Genomic DNA, 12,276 nt, shown 5'->3' with positions numbered 1-12,276 from the left:
CTAAGTGGAACATAGTTGAGAATACAAGGACAATGCAGACTTGGACAACTAAATTCATAGTGTTGCTACCGAAAATATGGGAATAAATGATCTGCACAGTAGGCAAAATCTAAGAAAATAATACATTTTTATTATGGAAGAAAACTCTAGGGCCTTGTTTGCAGATTTAAAAAAATGTTGTGCCAGAAACAGTATTGTTTAAATGTTTTATTTAATAGAAATCCACACTAAGTATTGCAATTTTAAAGTAGTTTGCTATGATGAGGTCTAATAGGAGTTTCCTCTCTCTCCCACCTGTAACCTGTGGTTTCGCACTTTCTCTCTCAGGGTTTTAATTCAAAAGCTCACGGGAACATTTTGTGCAAAAAGCTGAAGGTGCTTCAGTAAATCGTTTGAGTGCCAACCAAAGAGTCTTTTTTTTTAAATGACAACATTTCAGTAATTCCCCTGGAACATCTGCCTATATGCACTGTGTCTCAAAACATTATTATAGGACGACAGGATGTTGCATTTTGAATATTGCATTTATGTTCCAGAGCAGCACATAATACATCAAATAATAACTTTGGGTTATTTTTACATTTCACATGCCGTGATGAATATACAATGAATGACTTACACAGGTTATTTTAAGACATTGATCTATTTATATAACATCAACAGTTTTATTTAGAAGAGTGCAATACACACCAAATGAGACAAGTACACTGAAATCCAATTTACTAGAAAAAAATCACAAGTTTAAATGTGTAGTTATGTGGTCTTGCAGTGTTTTTCAGTAGTCATTGCTTTAATGTTCTCAATGAAAAAGTGATGTGCATGTGTTAATATTGTTTAAATTTAATTGAATAGCCTAACCAGAAAAAATAAAATCTGATTTAAAATTAAAGCTTGTAATCTGCAGTTGCAGTTTCAATACATTTAATCATCCAGAGTCAGGACTAATGTTACACACACAGATGCACAAAGTAGGGAGGAGAAAAAAAACTAACACTGTTGTCCAAACAGTCCATGGGGGAGGGGTGGATTTAAATTCCAAAAGGGTCTTGCAGCTCGTTTCCTAGTTCCCCAGTCAGCAATGTGTTTGTGAAAAAAATCAGTCTTTTTGTCTTGCTGAAAAAAGGCTAAATCTACATTGGTGGCCCAGTCTAAGTTTGCTATTCTCTGCACTTTCAATTCAAGTGAATGAGGGAGAATGAAGTGGCCCGAGACCCTTTATTTGATCTACTCGATTGCATAAAGTGACGGAATTCTAATGTATTTGTTTAATACCCCGAAATAGGCTGTTGCTTTCTATAGGGGAGGCAAATAAAGCGCGTTATTTTTTTTAATCCTGCAAACAAATCGAATAAAGGAATGTAAAATAAATTATAAAATGTTTTTACATCTGTTTTCCCCGTCTGTATTTGTAAACCTGTTGAATACAATTCTCACGAATGAAAGGTAGATTTAAGGTCAGAAAACGCTTCATGACACTTGTTTATTTGGTATTTGTCAATATTCTGCAACAACAGAAATTCGGACACTGTGTTGCATCTTTTTAAATGCTTGTTTATTATTGGGCTTAATTGTGTTTAGCCAACAGCGTGATGAATGAGGCCAGTTGTCTGCGCTGTGACCATGGCATTGCAACTCCATGCATCCTAATCGACTGCACGATTCATTTCTCTCCCCACTGCTGCTGAAGTACTCTCACACTCAAATCATACAGGTCTGAAAACAGGGCCAATTTAAATTGAATTTGAATAAGTAAGCATTATTTTTACCTAACGTAATTTACTTACTTCATTTTATCATTTAATAAAAATATGGATGAAGGAAAATGAAAGAGTGATAAAGATATTTCAAATAATTCTGGCAATTGAATAATAACCGTTTTTCCTAAGATCTATCATCATAATAATAATAATGTGGTAATAACAACAATAATAATAATAATATGTGACATTGCCTTACATTAAACTTTCAGAAACATGTTTGATTGTTTACTTCACTTTTAATGAGAAAATATTTCGATGACCATTTTTTTCCAATTCATTGCAGATTTTGCACACTTTTCGAAAGCACGCATGCTTGCAAAAAATAAACAAACAAAAACAAACAACAACATTTACAACAACAGTACCAACACAAATTTTTAGAATGCATGCTTTTACCTAAAAAAAACAAAAGTACAAATTTACAGCATCTGATAACATGGTCACCACAGCCTTTTAAATTAAATTCTTCACAGAACATTTTCTGGAAAATAGATATCTAAAACATAAAACTAAAAAGTGCATTTTACAACATTTCAGTATCAGTTATTTGCAATATTCACATCTTGCATTCTGAGGAAGTCTCATACTACTTTTCCATTTTTGAAAAGATTTAATAACTCGTTTTGTTTTCTTTTTTTGTACAGGGATGGTAAGAACAAATCTAAATCCTATTCCTATTTGGTATACCCTTATCCATCATTCCAGTATTAAAAAGCAAAAAAACACAGGCATTGCCTCGCAATTTCATTGACATTACAGTGGTCACACAGAAACGGTGCAAAAGTTTTGCTATTTGATAAAACTGAAAAACTGCCACGGGAATTGCAAGCACTTAAAATCAGAGTTGATGGTGCCAAAACAACTCCACTTTCAACACTCACATTTCACAAATAAACTGAAAAATAGAACTATCAAATAATTTATATTTTCAAGAGCAATACTTCGCTGTGAGATCCTGTGCTGGACTTCTATGACACAATTTAAAGCGACACATTCAACACGTACACAAATAATTCGATATGCAACTGCAACTCGCCTTGATAGTTTCCGACGACAGAAAATATAAACTTTGGGATTGGTAAAGCGGCCTGTGAGCCGGCCAGCAGCTTGTTCTGCTGGGGACAGTCACGCTGGTCAGTGCACCGCCACAGACTGCAATGTGGAGGGGCTCGTCAGAGTCTCGCTCGGGGTCGCAGGGCTGCTTTGGCTCGTTGCTGTCTGAGGGGACGTCGGGCTCAGAGACTGCGGAGAGTTTGATAGAAACGCGGGGATGTGTGGAGGTAATGCTGAGAAGCCGGCCATGGAGGTCGGGGTGGGCTTGATGGGCAAAGGAATCGCCGGTAAAGACTGTCCCCCGTGACACAGGGACTTGATGGGCACGCCATAGGCACTGTAGTCGCTGCTCGCCATGGAGATCGGTGCCACCGTGTCAATCATGCTGGTGTTGTACATGTGGGGCCAGGCTGTCGTCAGCTGGTTGTGCAGCGGGTACCCGGCAGACATGGACTGCATGGTGGAGAACGCCAGGCTCCCTGGGACCTTGTACTCTCTGGCGATGATGTTCTCGATGGCGAATGGATGTTTAAAAGTTGAGGACTGAGACACTCCGAGATTGTAAGATGACATCTGGGGCAGGTGTGTGCCAGAGGCTGCCAGGGCGCTCAGTCTCAGCTTGGCTTGCTGCTGAGGTAATGGGCAGCATCTGACTGCTTACTCTGGGCCAAGTGCTCGGCGGACATCAACAGTTTGAATCTTTTGCGGCGTCTCAAGAAACTTCCATTCTCAAACATGTCCCCGCAGCTGGGGTGCAGAGCCCAGAAGCTGCCCTTGCCTGGCTGATCCGGGCGCCGGGGGATTTTAATGAAACAGTCGTTGAAGGAAAGGTTGTGTCGCAGAGAGTTTTGCCACCGCTGAGTGTTTTCCCTATAATAAGGGAATCGATCCATGATGAACTTGTAAATTTCACTGAGTGGCAGCATCTTCTCCGGGCAGCTCTGGATGGCCATGGCAGTGAGGGAGATGTAGGAATAAGGTGGCTTCTGGTCGCTGTACGTATTTCTTCCCGGGCGAGGCATCCTCGAAATTTTCAAGAAAAGCAATTAAAAAAGTAGTCTCCCTTAGTTCCTTGATGAAAGCTTCCCGATCTTCATGAAAACTACAACGGAGAAAAGTTTCAATGCCGCTAAGGCTGGAGTTGCGTTGTGCGTAAAACAGGCAGGTTGAGCGCCTCTGCAGTGTGCAGGAGGGCGGACGGTGCACATTTATGGAGGGACGACTGCTGTATGTCTTTCTTGCAAAGTAAGTCAGCTTGTCCCGCTAGCAGAGCTGAATAGACTTCATCTGGCGTCCTTGATAAGACGAGCTAAGTGGATGCCTCCATGGCCTTCCTCTAACCATCTGATAGTTTTATGTAGTGACATGAGCAGAAAAGACCCCTGTAGAGGCGCTCCATTAATGTGCCACCTCTTTGCTATCACATGACAATTGCCATGGGAGGAGGGGGCTTGGAGGAAGGCATAATCTGGTTTCATTTACACCTATTTACATGGACACCTTGGGCCAATGGAAATCATTTCCATTTGAAGACAGAAAAAGGGGTGAAAAGGCTCGGCAACCGGAATTGAACTGCGATGGCACTCAGTGTGTGAAGGTATGCGCTAATACTTTTTCAGCGGACTTTACAGTGTCAATTCAACATTTTAATTTGATTTAACGGAAACGAAAAAAAATATACGGCATGTTGTAATTAAATTATATTACGTGATAAAATGTGCTTTTTGTATAGTTGTTAATGCAGGTGTGTATTATATTTGATATATAGATGGAATTATTAAAAATTATTCTGTTTGTGCAGTGGTGTGTGCAATGAGTGCAGTTCTCCAGTGTTAACCGTTTTTATGATGTGGATTTGAATGAACACTAATCTAACAGATAAAATGTTGGTAAAATGCATATCGCTCAGCTCTAATTACAGCCTCACATTGTTTACGAAATGCCATACAAAATAATTTGCCATGAGCAAGTTTGTTGATGAGCCTACTATTAGTTTTGCTCAGCTAATTTGGCCCAGAGCTGCGCAGAGGAAGTAGACGATATGAAAACATCAACACAATGCAAACAACGCTGTTCAAACTGAAACTTCATGAGGCAATCAGGTCTATTGTGTTTATGTAAAGAAGATCCAAAAGTACTTCAGAAATGCAAATAAACCCTTGAGGATGGTGTGGTGAAAACTGTATAAAATATCCATAAGTCAATTATATGAATGTGAAAACCAAATGGGAAGCCTATTTTGAGCTATTGCTATTCAAGCTTTTGGCCAGGGCCACCTTTCCGCTTGGAGGGTTTGCAATGCCTGGGACCACACAGACGCACACGCAGATTTGCTCATAATTTATGCTAATTTCCCCCCATAAATCCACAATGCACCCCATCACCAGTCTGACGGATTACGAAAAGAATCGCATTGCGGGGGACACCGAGCTATTTTCACCCAGAAACCGAGGCAGGCTGAAGAGGAGCTTCCCCCGTGCTGTATAAGCACTGTGTAACAGTCTGAAAGCCTGAACTAATACATAAAATATATCGAGAAAAGGACCATTCCAAAGAAATTATCCAGTTTGAGTAAATCATTTTATACGATACGTTATTTAATAAAAGGCCTATTTTAAGGCATCTTTTGTGGTAAGTGTCTTGTCTAAAACTTCCAGTGTGCAGTTCTTTTTTCTTCTCCTGCAGAGTGGCTTTTAACACCTGTCATTTCCCATTAATGTTGAGCTGAAAAGGTTTTTTTTTCCCAAAAGGAAGTGGCCAAGTCAACCCATCTCAAACTCCGCGGATAATGACAACACACTGCCAAGTACCAAATATCTTCTGACATCCAGCCTATTCATTCCTTCAAAAACATATATTATTGGGTGTCACTCAGATTATTATTACGGTGTGCATGCAAATAATTTAGATCGGTAGACTAACTTTGTTACGTGCAAAGAATATGATTTTGAAATGTGTTTAATATGAGCTGATAATCGCTCCGCAAACAATGAAGGATGCAAATCCTTTGATGAACAATTTTACGCATGATGCTTAATCTTACATTATACTCTTGAAATGACTAATCTTTGTCTCTTTTATTTGTTAATGTTTGCACTGCAAACTCGCTGCCACACCAAGTTAGTAGCTACCTTCCAAGTTAACCTGCAACACTCGCATTAACCAACCGAGCCACAGAGGAGCAGTACGTTTTTCTTCTCTGCACACACACAGACGGTGTGGCTTTTTGAGCTTCAGGGTTATGGGATATTGGTAGACCTTTTGTCCCCGTCGAATGCACACACTGAAAATACCACCATGACTCTGAATCTGAATAGGGTTTTTAGCTGCTCCCAAACTCCTGAGTTCAAGCAGCAGTAGATCAAGTCTGCACTATGTTTGGTCATTTGTAGAAACCCGAACAAAGGTTGGGATAAGCCAAATTGCATTGCACTTGTGAACCGTGCCTCAGCCTGAAGTATCCTTTATAGCAGGAGGGGGACCAAGAACAATTTTGTGTGAGCTTTCAAAAAAGAGGAGCGAAAACAAAGGGCACTTTCTGAAACATCTTAAAGTAGAGTAGTGAGGCGTGACATTCCCAGGGTGACGAGACACAAAAGCTGAGGTCATGGGGATGAAAAAGAGAATCAAACAGCCACTTTCACACGTCTGCCCTCCTCTGCTGCTCCCCCGAACACAATAGGAAACAAATGTTGTTAAAAGAGGATCGATGCCATTCATCCTAAAGCAGCGAATGATAGCCAAACAATATTGTCACACTGAATCGAGTTGAGATATGCTGCCACCCAGTATACGGAGAGGGAAAAATCTGCCTTTCAGGGAACGATTAAGAGAAATTTAAAGGTGATGGTAATTACACAGGAAAACATTTATTCAGGGGATGAGCTTAAATAAATACTAATTAATAGCAGCAAAAATGATCCGCATTGGATCTTAATTTTTTATTTCATGTATTGAAAACGTATGTCTACATTTTTCTTGGCACTAAAATATAATTTTACGTGATTTCTTTTTTTTCTTTTTTTACTTTCCCTTGCAGTTTCTCAGAGCAGGTTGCTAACTGTAGGCAATGTATATTTAGGCCACTAACCAACCTGTAAATAGCCTACACAAATCATCGCTAGAGGTGAACACATTCTCATTTTTAAAACAAACATTTATAATCCAAGTTAATTACGAGTGTACATTTCCGCAATTTCATTTTATAAATTTTGTTTCACGCAGATAATCATGAGCAGGCCTGGATTTAAAAGGGATTGTTATCTACCTGGCTAGTATGTTAAAACACACGTTCGGTGAAAACAGTTACACCTTGTTGTCTGCTGCAAAATGTGACTCTCAAACCCTTCCAATAGGCCTGTGCTGCTAATTAAGTCCGTGGTGATTTCAGCCCCCAGAGATGTTTTACGGTGCAATTAAGGACGCGCTGATGATAAGGTATGAATATTCAGCAGAATGACAATTAATTAGCAGACAGAGGGCTCTCAAAAGAACCTCCTCAATGGCAAATTTAGCCTATATGACGGAATATTCACACTATTTAAAGGCCATCTTAACATGCTTTCCTCTTGAATAGGGATTTTTGAGCAGAAAAGGAAATCAGAATAAGCATATTTTATATGTTCGAATTCAAAGCATGGTGAATGTGCTTTTGCTTTTGCTTTTGTTTATTTTATCAAACAGCGGGATTATAGTCCTGCAGCAGCCCGGCCCATTAGTTGTTTCTAGGGTGACATCAGAGGGAATTACCTGGAAGAAGACCTCAGGGCATTGACAACATATGCTCGGATTATGCTTAATGGTCTAATTACATAAATTAGGTATTCATTATACGGCACATCATCTGTAACCGATATCTCAATTGTACAGAGGCGGGAACATCTCATTTAATTTGTCTGTGAATGGTTTCATGCAATTAAACACTGGAAGACGTTTTTAAAAAAAAAAAGGTATAAAGGTTGACCAATTATCTATTCTATTATGTCTAACAATGTGTTTAAAATCGTGTGTGCCTGAAATAAATGTATGACTTCAAAGGTATAATTAATAGTTAAATATGTCACTGTTACTTGGAAGAATAAATGGGAGAGTTTTGGACAATATAAAGCACATTTACTGTGTTACCATGCATTTGATTCTGCAGGTGCATATGTGTGTGTGTGTGTGTGTGTGTGTGTGTGTGTGTGTGTGTGTGTGTGTGTGTGTGTGTGTGTGTGTGTGTGTGTATGTGTGTGTGTGTGTGTGTGTGTGTGTGTGTGTGTGTGTGTGTGTGTGTGTGTGTGTGTGTGTGTGTGTGTGTGTGTGTGTGTGTGTGTGTGTGTGTGTGTGTGTGTGTGTGTGTGTGTGTGTGTGTGTGTGTGTGTGTGTGGGAGGCTGTCCCAGTTCATTGACTCCATATGGTGAGAAACAGCAGGACTGATGAGTGTACTACCTGAGGTCCGTGTTTGTGCTGTCGACTGTAACCAAAACAGAGGCCCCTGACCCACTGCATAATTCATTACAGACAAGACAGTGCCGCTCACTCTCTCATTTTATCATTTCAGCTTTTGTTGACAGATGACTCCGTAACAACAAATCATCCTATTAAACTACACATACTCAGATGGCAGATATTAAAGGGAAGGAGCAAAGAGCAAGAACAAAGTCACTGCGAAGATGGTGAGACAGGAAAAATGTAAAATGGGAAGAAAGATGAGAGAAAAAACAGAATAGCAATATGACGAGTCCATTTCAATATTGAGATGAAAATGCAGGAACCCTCACTCTACTATGTATCACTGCATAATGAACTAATTTCATATGAACAATAATTCTCAGTTACTGTATATATTGTTGAAAATGAGAGAATAATGCAATATTAAACAATATGAGATCATAATATATTAACAACAAACTCAACAGAACAGTGAACTTTCACCATTGAGCAGAAAGATAAAAGGGCAAAATAAAAGAAGTATGAATTAACATGGTTCAATCACATACAAAGAGTCACCTTTCACAGAGGATAACAAATGAGATGGAAGGCTTTGAGGTGGATAAGTATGAATCTCTGCATCAAGGATCACACCGTATAATAAAATATTATTAAAAGTATACCAAGTTTTGAGAAAAAGGCTTTTAAAGCTACCCAGAACTGTGTACAACAAATCCAGATGGCAGGTGACTAGCTTTCACTTAATCTAGTATAAGAGGTAAATTCCTATTTTTCAGCTTTTTGCATTTGGCTTTCCCTGGTGTCACTTGCACGGATGTATAAAAGGCCATTTCACGCCACGCCATTAAGAGGAAGTGCTCGGGAAGTCAGGTGACATGGTGAACCATTGATGCATTTACCTTGTCAACATAATTTACCCTAGTTCAGTAATCCCCGATGTGTTTGAGAAACTCCTCTTTCCATATTTTCTGTAAAGAATTTGCCTTGAGAATGTAGAACAATGAGAACTTCTGCAGCAGATTTTAGACATACCAAATGCACTGAATGCCTCAATAAGTGAACATGTCATGTTAACTTTCAGTGGATTTAGTGTATTGCCAACAGGATATTTGATTTCCTTTGCTTGACTATGTTGATTGTAAAATTGTCCAACTGTATACGTAAAAAAGAAATTGCCTCAGCTAGTGTAACACATTTAAGGTTTGAGTGTGACAACAGTGGAGTTTCTATCGTTTGTAAATAGATGCATTTCCTTGTGTTAAGCACAAGGGGCATACTCCGTATATATAATTACAGACACAAATCAATATTGTGTGATCAAAGTATAATGACGTGAATAAACATTAAAACGTCTATATGTGAAATGTCCTTAAAATGTCTGCTTTTGACTGGGGGTAAAAAGTACAATCAATAATAATATAACTATAATAGATAATAATATGTCCCTTTAAGTGAAATTGCAACCTCTTTAGGTCAATGATGTAGATTTAACCTTAAACCGTTTGTCTTGTTTCTATTATCTTTGAATTGGGAAGTAATGGAGGAAACTTTAACTTTGGCTGTTTGCCCCGAATTAATGACACTTGTAAAGTATGCTTTAATGAAGGATAAAATCTTTGAACTCTGGGATCAATCCAGGGAAAGTTGACATTGTTGTTTTCTCCTTGGCAAAGCCACCAACAAGTCTTTCCTTTGGGGGTTGGCATATTAGACATCTAACAGAGGCAAATCCCTTTTTTATTGTGAGCTGGTGTGGTTGGAAGGCACGGTCCTTTGTGTGGCTTATGTTCATCCAGACCTTGGCAGTGATCAGAACACGCTTAACCAACTGGGACCAAATGAGGGGCATTTTGTTGTCTTTCATCTTATACATCAGGGAAATGCCTGGTCTCCAAGGATGTGGCTAACAGAGCCAAAGACCAGAACAACACAATACAGGAGTGTTTACAACACACGTAAACAAAAACACAAGGCTGATGCTGGGGACACCCAAAGGGAAGGTAACGGAAAGAAAAAGATATCACAAGAAATTTTAAACAGAAAAGTTTTTAAACTCCACATGTTGACGTCCAGTTATCAAAGCAGAAGAGAGACACATTTGAACACATCATTCTTGTGTTTTTCTGACCTACAAGATATAGGTGGCTTTTGTTTTAGAGACAAAGGACTCTTCCTTGTTTCATTGTCACTTAGTATTTATATTTTACAAGACAGGACTCCCGCCACGCAGGCAGTACCTTTGCTCCCGGGTGACTAACACAATGACCAATCACCACTTGCTACTTGTATTGATATATTTTAATTGGTGTGTGATATATGCTGCTGTAAGACTCACATTTGCATAGCTAAGCATAAACCAGCCTCACAGTAAATCACAAAGACCTTTAAAGAGAAACGCAAACAAGTGATGTTGCATGGTGCGCTTTGCACTGCTCCTTTATGCTTGACCAGCTCAATGTGCCTCCTGCTGAAAGGTAATATGCATGACACATTTCCAAGCACTAATTCATTTGTTTAGTAATAGGGGGGCTAACCTGTGCTGAAAACATTGGTGCGGTGAGGAAAACATAAAGGTCCTGTTAATCCACGGCTAATCAAAAGGTCGCAGGAAACAACCCTGCAGAAAGATTTTGCCATATTAATTAAGGCAACGCTTGAATATTTGTGTGTCTATAAAAGCACGCTCATAAGGAAGGGCACAGTGCAGACTCGGCATCATTATTCCAACAGACTGCTGTGACACTCAGTGTAAGAATGCAACCCTTAGCTGGCGGCCAAGGACCTTGGAAAGCATGGCTAATGTCTAGAGAGAAATATGTATTTATGTCTGGCATCAGGTTCATTAAGGGTTCTTGAAGCAGCGTTCCAGCTGATATACAAAAAGATGTGTTTTTTGAAGGATAGTTATAGAACCAGTGAACTGTGGTGTTGATTACTGAACCCTTAAGGGGTTACACTTGAAAATAATGTTGTTGACTCTGACCCGAACAGGAGCGAGTACTCCATGTGAGAAAGCATTTGAATTATAGATGGGAAATACACACAGACTGCATGCATACAAAAGAATGCAATTACATTTCTATCAAACAAGTTTAATCAAGAGTTCAGGTTTACGCTATTATAATGCACTGATGGAAAAAGCACAGCAGGAATCCTATGAAATGTCAAGTACCGCTGCATGCCAGGAGATCTCTTTGTCGGTCACAGCTCTACTGAAGGTACAGACAGAGTATTAACAGCCTTATCAGCTGGGGAAATGTTCATATCCCCTGCCTAAACCAAAGCTATTACAATCCCAAATAATTAACTTTCAGCTGGATAGCCAGATGTCATGAGTCGTAACAACTAAGATGAGAGGATGTACATGAAGAAAAGATATCTTACTAAATCTCTAAGTCTATTGAAAAAGTCCTCAATAACACATTCAGAGATTTGGTTCAAACATGTCATCTATGAAAGGTGTGTTATTTTAATACAGCTGACATGCATACCTCTAATGTTTCTATTTAGAATAATTGATGCACATATTAAAGGCTTGCCTTAAACTGCAACCTCTATAAAGCTTTCCATACATTTTTTCATGATTCTCCACGGTGCTATTCCGAGAGAAAATACAAAGTTTCAAAAACAAACAAAATCGTAAACTACTCAAATAAAGAGCTGAATTCCTAAAATAACATATTTTTTAAATGTCCGTATGGTATATTGTGGGTGTATGCCGAGAAATAACGCAATGAATAATCAACTGTTAAACAGCACAATGACAGACTGATACCGGAGCCTGAACTGTGTGTGCCTTCATTCATTGTTGTGTTCTGATTGGATAAGAGGAACAAAAGGTGCGAGATAGTGAGTGCCATTCAGATAACATTTCCCTAAAAAGTACCAACCACAAAAGTAGTGGAAAAGTGTAAAAAGTAATAACAAAAAGGTAAATATGCTTAATGAATAAGGTCTGATTTAACTTTTTTGCTTGCCTCTCGGTGTGCAAAGTTTTCAGTTTTTAGTTGTACTTCTTGTAGACTTGTA

The 12,276-nt window shown here is 39.0% G+C and overlaps 1 protein-coding gene across 1 annotated transcript; it reads right to left on the bottom strand.

Annotated features, from left to right (window-relative positions):
• Positions 1-967: 967 nt before the first annotated feature.
• Positions 968-4,142, bottom strand: foxb1a (forkhead box B1a). Its single transcript, XM_063911546.1, is given in 2 exon segments — positions 968-3,448; positions 3,451-4,142. Coding segments are annotated over 2 exon segments (939 nt in total). The 5' UTR covers positions 3,836-4,142; the 3' UTR covers positions 968-2,894.
• Between the last annotated feature and the right edge of the window lie 8,134 nt (positions 4,143-12,276).

This window comes from Eleginops maclovinus, chromosome 2, assembly GCF_036324505.1.
Source record: "Eleginops maclovinus isolate JMC-PN-2008 ecotype Puerto Natales chromosome 2, JC_Emac_rtc_rv5, whole genome shotgun sequence".
Classification (NCBI taxonomy): domain Eukaryota; kingdom Metazoa; phylum Chordata; class Actinopteri; order Perciformes; family Eleginopidae; genus Eleginops; species Eleginops maclovinus.
This window is presented reverse-complemented; position numbering and strand designations above follow the sequence as displayed.